The sequence below is a fragment of the Muntiacus reevesi genome, chromosome 1, assembly GCF_963930625.1.
Source record: "Muntiacus reevesi chromosome 1, mMunRee1.1, whole genome shotgun sequence".
In the NCBI taxonomy this organism is placed as follows: Eukaryota; Metazoa; Chordata; class Mammalia; order Artiodactyla; family Cervidae; genus Muntiacus; species Muntiacus reevesi.
This window is the reverse complement of record NC_089249.1, coordinates 249,520,525-249,533,983: the sequence shown is the minus strand read 5'-3', so window position 1 is coordinate 249,533,983 and position 13,459 is coordinate 249,520,525. Positions and strand designations below refer to the sequence as shown.

Sequence of the window (13,459 nt, the reverse complement as noted above, 5' to 3'; positions counted from 1 at the left end):
AATGGAAAAGGCAAAATGAATAAAACATTGATAAGATTGCTTATTGAAAATCTTTCCTTGATCTAGTAAAACGTTTGGGGAATGGATAGGAATGTGGTCAGTGGATTTTTTCTTTAATTCAGGGCTGATGCAAAACCTTTTGTTGTTGCCTTTGTTGTTTTGAAACTTCTATAGGGATACAAATACCTTACAAAACATATTATCAGCCTTTCATACAGTAGTTGGTAAGCTTCAGATAGTGAAAATGACTGATACTGCGTGACCGGTGATATTTCTGAACCTGATTCCCAGACAGCAAACAGAGGTATAGACGGTCTGGAGCAAATGTAGTAGTAGCAGGCCAAAAGTTTTCATTTTGATAAAAGTAGGTCTTATTAGTGTCCATTAAAAAATAATGTGCGTCAGGCCCGACTTCTAATATCCGTGCTTTAGCACAAAGCCAAAGGTGATCAAGCTTTTTAAAAGTGAGTTGACTTAAAATATACTGCATTTAGAGACACGTGCACCCCAATGTTCATCTCAGCACTGTTTATAATAGCCAGGACATGGAAGCAACCTAGATGCCCATCAGCAGACGAATGGATAAGGAAGCTGTGGTACATATACACCATGGAATATTACTCAGCCATTAAAAAGAATTCATTTGAATCAGTTCTAATGAGATGGATGAAACTGGAGCCTATTATACAGAGTGAAGTAAACCAGAAAGATAAAGAACATTACAGCATACTAACACATATATATGGAATTTAGAAAGATGGTAATGATAACCCTATATGCAAAACAGAAAAAGAGACACAGAAGTACAGAACAGACTTTTGAACTCTGTGGGAGAAGGTGAGGGTGAGATGTTTCGAAAGAACAGCATGTATATTATCTATGGTGAAACAGATCACCAGCCCAGGTGGGATGCATGAGACAAGTGCTCGGGCCTGGTGCACTGGGAGGACCTAGAGGAGTCGGGTGGAGAGGGAGGTGGGAGGAGGGATCGGGATGGGGAATACGTGTAACTCTATGGCTGATTCATGTCAATGTATGACAAAACCCACTGAAATGTTGTGGAGTGGTTGGCCTCCAACTAATAAAAAAAAAATAAAAATAAAGAGAAATATATATATATATATACTGCATTTAATAAAACAAATAATATTAGGGTACAGCAAGAATTGGAACGGTGACTCAAGAATGCTTGCAATTTGGGGAAAACTGATGTAATTAAATGATTTAAAGACACATTAACCGTAGACTATTTCTTCTATGGTGGTTATCGTTTAACTCAGTGTCTGACGGGAAATTGTTTTTGTGAGTTTATACTATTTGTCCTCAGAGGGGAGTGCTTTAAAAACCCACCAAACTTTCTTACATTCTAATTAATTCTAATGTCAGGATAGTGTACTATTTATCAAGAATCTAAGTGTAGATTAAATTTAGTTTTATAGGATTCCCCCCTCCCCTGGCCCTGACCAACTGATATGCTTTGTATCAGAGAACTGTACGTGAAGGGAAAATAATTCTCTAGTAACCACTTTTTCCTGTTTACAGTCCCACTTGGATCTTCTTTCCATTTTTAAATTCAACATGTTTTCTCTCAGCACAGGAAGCTTGCGTGTGTAACTTCTTGCTAAGTTGTTCACTAACTTCCAGACACATACACATGAATTTACACACATATAACACACGCTCACTATTTCATCCAGTTACCTCTAATCCCCTAATCTCAGCTCAATGAACTCTACCTGCTCAGGGACAAGGTCGCATCTCTCTGTCTTGCAGTCACACAGTACCCTCGTCTTTTGTGGCACTTATCCTGATTGGTGAATATGTACCTATTTCTATCAGTGTGTGCTTAAAATCTCTCAGCTAAAGTTTAGGAATTCCCCGAAATCAATTAAGAATATGTTCATGATATTAGAGATAGGAACAATTTCTTAAAGAGAATGCAAAAAGCAGAAACCATGAAATAAAAACTAATTAATGGATTATTAAAAATAAATAAATTTTAAAAATAATAGTAAAATAAAATCTCTCAGCCTCACTAGAATGCAAGCTCCAAGAGAATAGATGTCTAGGTTTTACTCACCTGGTACAAAACAAAAAGTTCAATAAGTGTTTTTTGTTTGTTTGTTTGTTTCAGTGAATAACTGTTTGAAAAGTAAAAGTGTTAATCGCTCAGTCGTGTTTGGCTCTTTGCAACCCCATGAACTGTAGCCCGCCAGGCTTCTGTTTAATTGACCCCTAATAATAATAGTGGAATTTGCTAAAGATGGGGTTTAGTTGAGTTCATTAAAATGTAAAAGAAAAGAACTAGAGTTAATTGAAAATGTGAGCCAGGCAGGATGGAGTAAATTTGGGAATAAGAACAAAATTTGTTAACAAACTGTAATTAACCCAGTATCTTAGACCCATGGTCCAACGTAGAAGAATCGTCCCTCCAGACACCCCCATTTAGAGGAAATCCTGCCCAGTGGAAAAGTGATATTAATACCCGACAGGATTACTGCTATAAGCCAGAGGTGATCTGAGTGTGAATTAGCAAAATCAAATAATCACCAAGTTTATTGTTAGTGGGAGGTGCCATGTTGAAAAATTAGAATGAGAGGGAGACTTTACAACTGGAAGGACCTTGGAGAGTTGCTTCAGACATGCCCCTCCCTTTCTGAAAGCAGTTAAAACCACACCTCAGATAAAAGGATTACACAATCCCCCTCTGGTTCCTGCTCTACTTTTGGAAAGAAGTAACTTATCTGAAGCAAAGGGGAAGCCATGAGTCAAGGGGTTTGCCCATCTTGGCCCCTCCAGCCCATCCCTTTGGGCTTCCGCCAGAGCACAGCCTGGGGCCTACATAGCTCTGGTCCTCGGGTCCCTGCCCGACAGTCTCCAGGGCTTCTTCCTCTCAGCATCACAAATAGCCTTCACAGGCTACCTGGCCCTTGTCATCTCTACACCCTCACCTTTTGCTGTTTTGTCTCCTGCCTCATGGCCTCTCTGGGAGAGTCCTGTGAATTTTGTTTCTAGAAGCAGTTCTTCTACCTGGAACACCCTCTTACAACCTTCTACCTAGCTAATAGTGTCTATATACACATACACATATATGTATACACACACATACAAACATATTTTCTTTCTTTTTTTAAAAAAAATCTTTGTTTTGTATCAGAGTGTAGCCAGTTAACCGTGTGCTCCACCTCCCGCCCACTTGGCCTGATGGACCTGCGCTGGTGGAGACTAGGCTCTCATCCCTCCAGCCATCCAGCATCTCCACGCCTGTTTGCATTTCCTCCCTGTGACTCTCGCCTGTGCCAGCAGCACGGAGAGCTTAGAAGCTGACCTCTGAGGTCATTGCAGTTGGTAGTCAGAGAAGACAGCCTGAGGACTCTTCCCCACAGGATGTTTGTTGTTGTTTTTTTTTCCCCCAAACTTTAAACTTTTTATTTTGTATTAGGGTATCGCTGATTAACAGTGTTGTGATAGTTTCAAGTGAACAGCCAAGGGACTCGGCCATACATACGCTTGTATCCATTCTCCCCCAAACCCCACTCCCATCCAGGCTGCCACATAACATTGAGAAGAGTTTCCTGATGTACAGTAGGTCCTTGTTGGTTATCCATTTCAAATATAGTAGTTAAGCGTATTATTTTCTGAATCATTGAAATGTCTTGCCTCTTTACCCATAACTACTTTAAGATGGATTTCCTATGAACAAGAACAATTTCTTATATAAGCACCATATATTTATCATCATCAGGAGATTTAACATTACTAAAATCCTGTTTCTAATCCACACTTTATGTTTAAATTTTCCCCATTGTCCAGTAATGTCTTTTATACCTCTTTGATCTCCCCCTGTCCAGGAGCCAATCCAAGATCACATATTACATTTTAGCCTTCTTTAATCAGAAACAGTTCCTCTGCTTTTTCTTTGACCTTTGACATTTGAAAAACCTAAGTCAGTTATTTTGTAGACTAGCCCCCAGTTTCAGATTCTTCATAGCTTCCCTGTGACTTCCACAGAAGCGATGTCCTCCTCAGTATGTTGTGTCAAGGGGCTTAAGATATAAAATTATCCCCAGATAGGTGATGTTTGCTTTGATCTCTTGGAGAAGGTGGTGTCTGCCACATTTCTCCACTACAAAGTTATTCTCTCTTTTAAAACCATTGTAATTAACAATTTGAAGGAAAGAGACTTTGAAGCTAGGCAGATATTCAGCTCCTCATCTAGCTTTCATCTACTAATTTGACATCCATTTTGTATCTGCTTTATTTTTATGGAAGCTTAGTTAACATTGTTAATAAAAAAAGGAATGTGATATGATAAATGGACTTTCTAAATTACCTTACCTAAAATACCTGCATCTCCCATGTCAATCCAATCTTCTTTATGAAGATCTTATCACATAAAACTGAGAGATGTCTCATATGTATGGCATTAGCCAAGGCAAGATTTCTCATTTTCATTTTCTATTCTATTCATGAATGATCTTTTCATTTCCTTTTCTTTTATAATAATAATATTTTTTAAAAAGAATCCATGAAAGGGACATTGATTTTAATAATGAGGAAAAAGATATATATTATTATTTCAAGCTTACCAGCTGTCAAAATATTGCTTTTGGTCACATCATGATGGGCATCAGTAATTGCATTTACTTTTTCATGCTTGATACAAGGGCTCACTTAAGTCTCTGAAGAGCTTCTTGCAGCCTTGGGGTCTATGAATTGGAAATCATTTGGATTGATTAAAGTCATGAGGAGAATTAGGATAAAGGTCAGATCATAGGAGCATCAGGAAGATAAAATATTACCATTTAAATGAGAAATGGAACTTTTTCTCCTTTAGTGAATCCCATTTTCAATGACAGATGGGGTTGGTCACTGTGAGATTAATAATACCTGACGTTCACTCATCCATTTATTCAAAAGAAAATCATTCTGCAAGCCTACTAGGTGAGAAGAAAACTCTGTACAACTTCTAGCCTTTTAAATTATGTATTTGAATAGATTCCTCTGGATCTCTAAGCAAAATATGGCCAAAAGGAACCTTGGAAGCTTGATTATAGGTTCTATTAACATGTTATTGACTAGCGGATTTTTGCAGAAATTAACACCTGTGGCCAGTGATTTGTTATGTAAGTGAATATTGAAAAGTCTCTGGTCAATAATGTTCGGGTAAAAAAGATGTATTAATATGTCTCTAGTCAATAAGTTGTTAGAAGAGCTCAGAACCTGGAATACCCTAGAAAAAGCAGCCTGCTTCCTCCATCTCAGACTAAGCACTCAATTTTAGAAACCACCAAATGGAAAGGAGAGAAAGAAACCCCCGCCCCTGACAACCAAATCAGAAAAAGCCCGTGTGTTCATAGAAGCACATTTAGTGAAGTCCACTCACCTCAGGCCCAAATTCCCTAGAAATAAACTTTCTCCTTTGTTTCACCAATTACTCTCATGTTAGGTTCTAACCACTGATGAGCTTCTCTGAAATATCATCAGTATCAAAAACTTTGAGAGAGAAAACCTAAAGAATAAATATCTTTCCCCTTAAGACACATCACCACTTACTTCATATACTTATGTCAACAATTTGTTCCTCACAAAAAGCTTGTGAAAAAAGTTGAGTAAGACTAGATCTCCTCATATTCTGGTGAGGAAACTGAACACGAGAGAGGTGAAGGGACAGTTTGGAGTCAGGGATGAATCAGAGCTAGAATTCTGATCCCTGGGGTCATAGTCCTCCTGGCTATGCTTTTGTCCCAGTGAGATCAACCACAGCCTCCCCATACCACCCACCAGCTTAAATGCTTTCCTAGTACCTTTATTTATGTGATTTTTTTTTAAATTTTTATTTTTTTTATTTTTCAGTGGGTTTTGTCATACATTGATGTGAATCAGCCATAGAGTTACACGAATTCCCCATCCCGGTCTCCCATCCCACCTCGCTCTCCACCCGATTCCTCTGGATCTTCCCAGCCCAACAGGCCCGAGCACTTGACTCATGCCTCCCACCTGGGCTGGTGGTCTGTTTCATCCCAGATAATATACATGCTGTTCTTTCGAAACATCCCACCCTCCCCTTCTCCTACAGAGTTCAAAAGTCTGTTCTGTACTTCTGCGTCTCTTCTTCTGCCCTGCATATAGGGCCATTGTTACCATCTATCTAAATTCCGTATATATGTGTTAGTATACTGTAATGTTCTTTATCTTTCTGGCTCACCTCACTCTGTATAATGGGCTCCAGTTTCATCCATCTCATTAGAACTGATTCAAATGAATTCTTTTTAATGGCTGAGTCATCACAGCCAAATAAAAAAAATTAATTTAAAAAAATCACATACTAGTACAGCCATTATGTGATTTTTTTAAATTAATTTTTTTATTTGGCTGTGATGGGTGTTTGTTACTGCTCGCAGGCTTTCTCCACTTGTAGCAAGCAGGGGCTATTCTCTAGTTGCGGTGTGCAGGCTCATCACTGCAGTGGCTTTCCTTATTGCAGAATGCAGGCTGAGTAGTTGCGAGACACAGGCTTTGTTGTTCCCCGGCATGTGGAATCTTCCCGGACAAGGGATCGAACCTGTGTCCCCTGCATTGACAGGTGGCTTCTTAACCACTGGACCACCAGGGAAGTCACTATTTATGTGATTGTTTGCTTAATGTCTCTCACTCTATCATATAAGGATTAAAAGAATTAAACCTATTTTTCTCACCTTATGTTCCACAGCCTACCTTGGATGGTTTTGGATGGACACGTGGATGGGCCAATATCCCACCTGTTTCTCTTAACCATAGCCGTGTCTTAAGTTGATACAATACATATTTCTCCTGACCACGGTAACCTCCTGTGTCCTTTTCCAGACCGGAGCTTGCTACCAGACATGGCCCTGTCAGTGGACTCCTCTTGGCACCGGTGGCAGCGACGAGTCAGAGACGGCTTCCGCCAGTCTCCATCCGAAGCCACGCCGCTGCTGCTCCCAGAGAAGGAGACGCCGAGCTGCAACCTTGCGCAGCAGCGTGTCGTGTTCCCCAACAATAACGCGTTCCACCGGGACTGGACGAAGTTCTCCAGGCGATACTCCAGCAACAGAATCTGCACAACCAAGTACACGCTCTTCACCTTCCTGCCCCAGAATCTCCTGGAGCAGTTTCACAGGTACACGACCGCCTGGCTGAACACTGTGTACTTCAATCACGCATTTGCCACTCGGATGAACTCAGAAATGCTGCTTTCTGGGCTACCCTTCCTTTAGTATCCAAATGCATGTACCTTGGGAAGCTTTGTCATTCATTCATTTGCTCATTCAATATTTATCAGATTCTACTCGGTGTTGGGTCTTGTGTTGTGTATTAGAGATATATAAGGGAGAAAAAAAAAAGGTGCATTGTTCGGACTATGTTGGCTAATGAAGGAAACCAGATGTTTATTTTAGGAATTATATGCATGCTAATTCACTTCAGTCATATCTCTTTGTGACCCTGTGGACTGTAGCCCGCCAAGCTCCTCTGTCCATGGGATTCTCCAGGCAAGAGTACTGGAGTGGGTTGCCATTTCCTGCCCTGGTGGATCTTCCCAACCCAGGGATTGAACCTAAGTCTCTTATGTCTCCTGTTTTGGCAGTCAGGTTCTTTACCACTAGCACCACCTGGGAAGCCCAGAAGTTATATAAATTGGTGTAAGCTGTAATTCAGATAGGTACTTCCAAGGAGAGGTATGTGTTGCTATTAGAATGAATACAAGAGAAATCAGACCTAGTTAGGAAAGTCAAGAAAGACTTCCAGGAGGAAGGGACAGTGGAAGTCTAACCTGAAAGAAAAGAATGCATTAACTAGGTGAAAAGAGGTAGAGAGAAGTCAGAAAAGGGAGCCAGAAGAATGTTCTTTCAGACAGACCTTTATGTTTGAAGGCACTGTGGCAAGAGGGAGCAAGATGTACCTCGGAAAGCTTAAAACTTGCAAGTCATTGTTTTGAGATAATATAGGCAAAATTACATTTTAATTATAAAACAAAGTATGCATCCAGACATTATCCTAAATTTTGTAATTATTAGCACCCACCATTTATCAAGCAACTACTATACTCTGGAACCCTGTATTTCATACATAATAAATATCATCCCATGTAATATGTATAGGAAACCTTTAAAGTAGGTAGTACTATCTTCATTTTGGATGGATTTGACTTCAAAGCCCTTACCGTGACATTGTTGGAGGTAACACTGGAAGAGAACGTCATATTAGTTAGTAAGAGCTAGTAGGAGGGAAGAAATAGTGTGTCGACTATATTTTTCTTCTCCATAGTTTTCACTCACACCTTTCTTGCCCCCTCCAGATGGGCTAACCTCTATTTCCTGTTCCTGGTGATTCTGAACTGGATGCCCACCTTGGAAGTCTTCCACAGGGAAATCACCATGTTACCATTGGCCATTGTCCTGTTGATCATCATGGTCAAGGATGGCGTGGAGGACTTCAGGAGATACTGCTTTGATAGACAGATAAACTGCTCCAACATCCAGATATATGAAAGGTAAGGGCAAGTATTCCTCTGTTTTCTCTGTGGCAAATAGATTGTGTAAACTTATCAGCATTCGCAAAAAGTTGGCCTCTCTTCTCATGTTCATTTTTTTCAATTCACTTAATTCAGTGATACTCAACCAGGGCAATTTTCCCATGCAAGGAACTTCTGAACTGTTTTGGAGACATTTCTGGTTGCCATATTGGGAAGGAAGGTCCTACTGGGATCTCGTGGGTAAAACCGAGGACGATGCTAAACATTTTACAATATACAGGAAAACATCCCACAACAAAGATTATGATCCTGCTGAAAATGTCACTAGTGCTGAGATTTAGAAACCTTAATTTAACTCATGTAAACACCATATTATTAAACCTAGGATGTTACATTATTAAGAGGAGGATAGAAAGCTCAGGACTTAAACTCTAGGGATTTCCACTGTGGGCCAGAGGCTAAGACACCACGCTCCCAATGCAAAGGACCCAGGTTCAATCCCTCATCAGGAAAGTAAATCCCACATTCTGCAACTGAAGATCTTGCATGCCACATCTGAAAGTCCCACGTGTTATATGAAGATCTTGAGTGCCCCAACTAAGACCTGGCACAGCTAAAGAGTAGACAGAATGATAGATAGTTTTTTTTTTTCTTCAAGAATTAAACTCTGAAACTGACTGAATCATCTCAGGAGACCAACTACAGGAACAGCTCTTTGGAGACTCATGGGCAGTGTCTCCCAAACCAGAAAATGTATACCATTTTTAGAGCATCTGTGGCTCTTGGCTGTAAATCCTTGCCTTTAGAACTTAACCAGGTAGGTTTTAGGACCCAGAGTTGGCACACCTGTTCTGGATTGCCAGGGGTGGAAAAGGAAGCTACCTGTGAATGACGTCTGCATTCCAACAGGTGGAGTCTCAACAAGTAGAAGGAAGTGACCCAGTGGATACACACCTGTTCTCTGCAAGCTGTTTCCTTGTCATCCTTCTCCCTTAGTGTTTATATACTGGCTTTTTATTTTTAGTTTTCCTTTTGAATCAGAGAGAAATTTTCAGCCAAGAAGGCAAGTCAAAGATGTCATCACTTGCTGGCAGCTGAACAATGGAAATGATCAGAAAAGAACCTCTTTTATGGGGAACTCGAGTGTCCTGCTATGAGAATTAAAGACAGGATTGAGCAGAGATGAGAAAGGAAGGCAAGAAAAGGCGGAAAAGGAAAGAAGACAAGAAACGAGTGGTGGTTTCCAACCTGCCCTTTGAAGGATGGGCCCACAAAGAGAACCCCAACAGACATTATCGTGGGAATCAAATCAAGACCAGCAAGTACACTGTGTTGTCCTTTATACCCAAGAACATCTTCGAGCAGCTGCACCGGTTTGCCAACTTCTATTTTGTGGGCATCGTGGTTCTGAATTTTATCCCTGTGCTCAATGCATTTCAGCCAGAGGTGAGCGTGATACCAATCTGCATCATCCTGGCAGTTACTGCCATCAAGGATGCCTGGGAAGACCTCCGGAGGTACAAATCCGATAAAGTGATCAATAGCCGAGAGTGCCTCGTCTATAGCAGGTAAAGCCAAACACCCGGGGAAGTCTTGACCCCAGCTCTGATCTTTCTGTGGCTGCTGCCACTGCAGCAGCTGTTCATGAGAGGATGGGGTGGGAGATAGCATTATTTTATCGTAGTGAGGCTGTTTGATTCTCCACAATGGGAAAAAGCAGAAAACAAAAGAAATTGAGATTTGAGTCCATCATTTATTAAAATTTGGAGATCTTTATTTATGTGATATTTCCTTTGCTGTGTCAAATGTGCTAGATGTTTAAGAATTTTGCTTAAATTCACATTCATTTTGGTTGAGTGTGGCCATGAGCATGTTTAGAGACCCTCAGAGAAAAGTGGCATCACTGTTTTTCAGGGGAGTAATAGGCACTGTTTTAGAGAATCAGCCCCAGACACACTGCCCACATTGAAGTCTGTCTCCATCAGGCATTAACTCTGTGTGACCTTAGGCAAGTGACCTAACCTCTCTGAGACTCATTTTGTCATCTGTAAACTTGGAACCCTTCCTGAGGTGGTCGTGAGAGTTGAGTGTAATAATCCTTGGAAAGTACTTAGCACTGCTTCTGTTGTATGATAGTCAGTATACAAGCTGTCGTGGCTTTATTTTTAGAATGTAAAACTCATATTAGCTTCATCAAGACTGCCCTTAAGCTCTCTTTCCAGGGTCCCAACCCAAACAAAAATGGCTCACCATTTGTCTTGCCATGCTATATAACATAATTTTATATATTCTGTTGTTTTAGAAATACTCCATTGAGTCAATAACCAGTCTGGGTTTTTGGGAAAAGGACATGCTCCCGATCAGTAAGGGAAGATGGTCAAGTTATCGCGTGTCTCAACTTTATGACAATTCCTGTAGCCCAGAAAGAAGCAAGGGAATGGAGTCTGGGCTTGCAATGAGATTTCAGTGACAAAGAGTGCTTTCTGGTCTGGCAATGAGACGCCTTAGATGAGTCAGTCAATTGCAGCAGGTGAGGGCTTGACTTCCTGCCAAGTAAGAAAAGAGTCCATCTCTCTTGAACAGCACCATGGCTCTGACTTTTTCCCTCTGATACCGTGGATCCCGGTTTAGCCGAAGTTGGTGCTGTAGCTCTGGTCCTTCTTGGGGTGAAAGGAGCTTGCTCCAGGGTGTGCCTCACCACTGTCCAGGGGCTGCTGCTTTCTAAGAAGCCCTTTTCCCTGGGGAGAAACATGTAACTTAGCAACTTAGAGCTGGCTGATGAGAGGGTTTAAGAGCCAGACTCCACTCAGAAAGTTGGAGCCTGGGGAAGCTTCTCAGGAGACCGTGTAATGCAAGGGACTCAGCTGTGCCTCGGGCACCCCAAGGAGAACCTCCACACCCTTCCCTCAGCAAAAGGTGACCTTCCGGTCTCTGTGCTCGCAGGGCCACAGTTGCATCCCTAAAAATACTAACCTGGAGCCTTGATGTTCCCCCGCCCACCCCAGCTCGATCTAACTATTGAAAGTGATTAGCACACTGAATACCTAGAGTTGAGTTGAGTCATTCCTCAACTTTGAATAAGGAAATTATTAGGAGAGAAAAAAATCGATGTTGGAGTCTGTCACTTTTCCCAAAGAGACTGTTTTTTTAAAGATAGCATTGTTTCTATCTTGTCACCAATCCACCACTCCCCCCATTACCTTTGGTTTTGTGCCTTTTTTTTTTTTCCTGTCTTTCTCCTTTGTTTCCTTTTTTGTTTTTCCCATAGAAGATGCCCTCAGATGCTGGTTCCTGTGAAGCAGAGACACATGTGGACCTCAGTAGGCTTGGTCCTGCTCCCCCTGCTCTGTTCTGAGCACCCCATAAAAATGGGCCTGTTGTGGGGTAATTTCAGTGTCAGTCAGACTGATCTGTGCTGGGTGCTGGCCTGATACAGGCCAGGCTGTTGTCATAGCAATCCAGAGAAAAAGACATTTATTCCCAGGCCACTGGTAGAGAGGGACACAAAGGTTTTTCTTTTTTTTTTTTTTTTAAACATATAATATCATTTTATTTATTTTTTTCTTAATACTATGATTTCAGAGATATCTTCTCAAAATTGTTACACATCAATGTTTAGTAATAATAATGTGTTTGATCATTCTTCATTATTTTGGTGAATCATAGTTTAACCCAGAGAGTATTTGAAAACCAGAATCTAAGTTCAATTTACTTCAATACTTGATTGCCATAGTTGTTAGGACAAAAATTACTTTGGGAATGCTTATATCATGCTATATGTACCGGGGAAGACTTTTTGGTTATTGATAATATAAATACAAATTCTTATTTTTTTCAACTGAACTGTAATTAATTTACAATGTGTTAGTTTCAAGTATACAGCAAAGTGATTCAATTATACATATCTATATATTCTTTTTCAGATTCTTTTCCATTTATAGATTATTACAAGATGTTGAGTATAGTTGCCTCTGTTATACAGTAGGCTCTCATTGTTTACATAAGGTGGTTTTGTGGTAGTATTTCCCAAAGTGTGTTCAGTGAAATGATAGTGACAAGAGATGGTCTCTGGAAAAAAAAAAATTCATGAACAGAGAAATGTACACTGGCCCTCCTAGACCCATGGTTCATGAAAGACTAAGAAAAGATTACAACAAACCTATTCATCTTTGATTAACTCGGTGTTGTTCCAAACTTGTAAAATCTTGAAAAGACTTTATAGTATCTCCATTTGGGAAATTTCAATTTTTCCAGTATTATAAAGTAATTGACTATAAGAACCAGGCAAGTGATTGAGTGAAATAGACTGGATATAAAAAGGAAAGCAATATTATTGATGTACTGATTGATGGCCATTGATACTTGACATCAATGCTAGGATGCAATAGGGAGTGGTGGGAACTGTGGCAAGCTGAGAGACACGGGCATGCATTCATCTCAGGAGACAGAACTGGCCACTGAGCTCCAGCTGGTTACCCAAATTTTCTGAATTTTATTAGGGGAGCTAGAAATTAATAGTTTTATTTGAAATAACCTGATTTTTTTTTTTTTTTTTTTTGGAATGGGGGCTGTCCTGTGGCTTTGTGTCTTTGTGCTAAGTCTTTGTTGCTTTCCATAGGCTCTCTCTAGTTGGGCCAAGCAGGGGCTACCCTTCATTTTGATGTGCGGGCTTCTCATTGTGGTGGCTTCTCTTGTTGCAAAGCACAGGTTCTAGGGGCACAGGCCTCGGTAGTTGCAGCCCAGTAGCAGTGGCTCTGGGCCCTAGAGCATGCGGGCTCCAGTGTTTATGGCTCGTGAGCCCTAGAACACACAAGCTTCAGTAGCTGTGGCAGGCAGACTTAGTTGCTTCTTGGCATGTGGACTCTTCCCTGACCAGGGACTGAACCTGTGTCCCCTTCACTGGCAGGTAGATTCTTATCCACTGTGCCTCCAGGCAAGTCCTGAAGTGACCTGACTTTTAAGTGT

The 13,459-nt window shown here is 40.8% G+C and overlaps 1 protein-coding gene across 3 annotated transcripts in view; it reads left to right on the top strand.

Moving 5' to 3' along the window:
* The first annotated feature begins 6,860 nt into the window (after positions 1-6,860).
* Positions 6,861-13,459, top strand: part of ATP10B (ATPase phospholipid transporting 10B (putative)) — a 123,365-nt gene continuing 116,766 nt past the window's right edge. Inside the window, exons 1-2 of one of the 3 annotated variants that reach the window (XM_065936437.1) lie at positions 6,861-7,141; positions 8,318-8,512. In XM_065936437.1, the coding sequence (XP_065792509.1) occupies positions 6,867-7,141; positions 8,318-8,512 (470 nt within the window). In that variant the 5' untranslated portion in view covers positions 6,861-6,866. Of the gene's footprint in view, positions 7,142-8,317; positions 8,513-9,676; positions 10,063-13,459 lie in introns of those variants that run through there. The other 2 variants (XM_065936421.1, XM_065936428.1) reach the window with 2 other exon arrangements.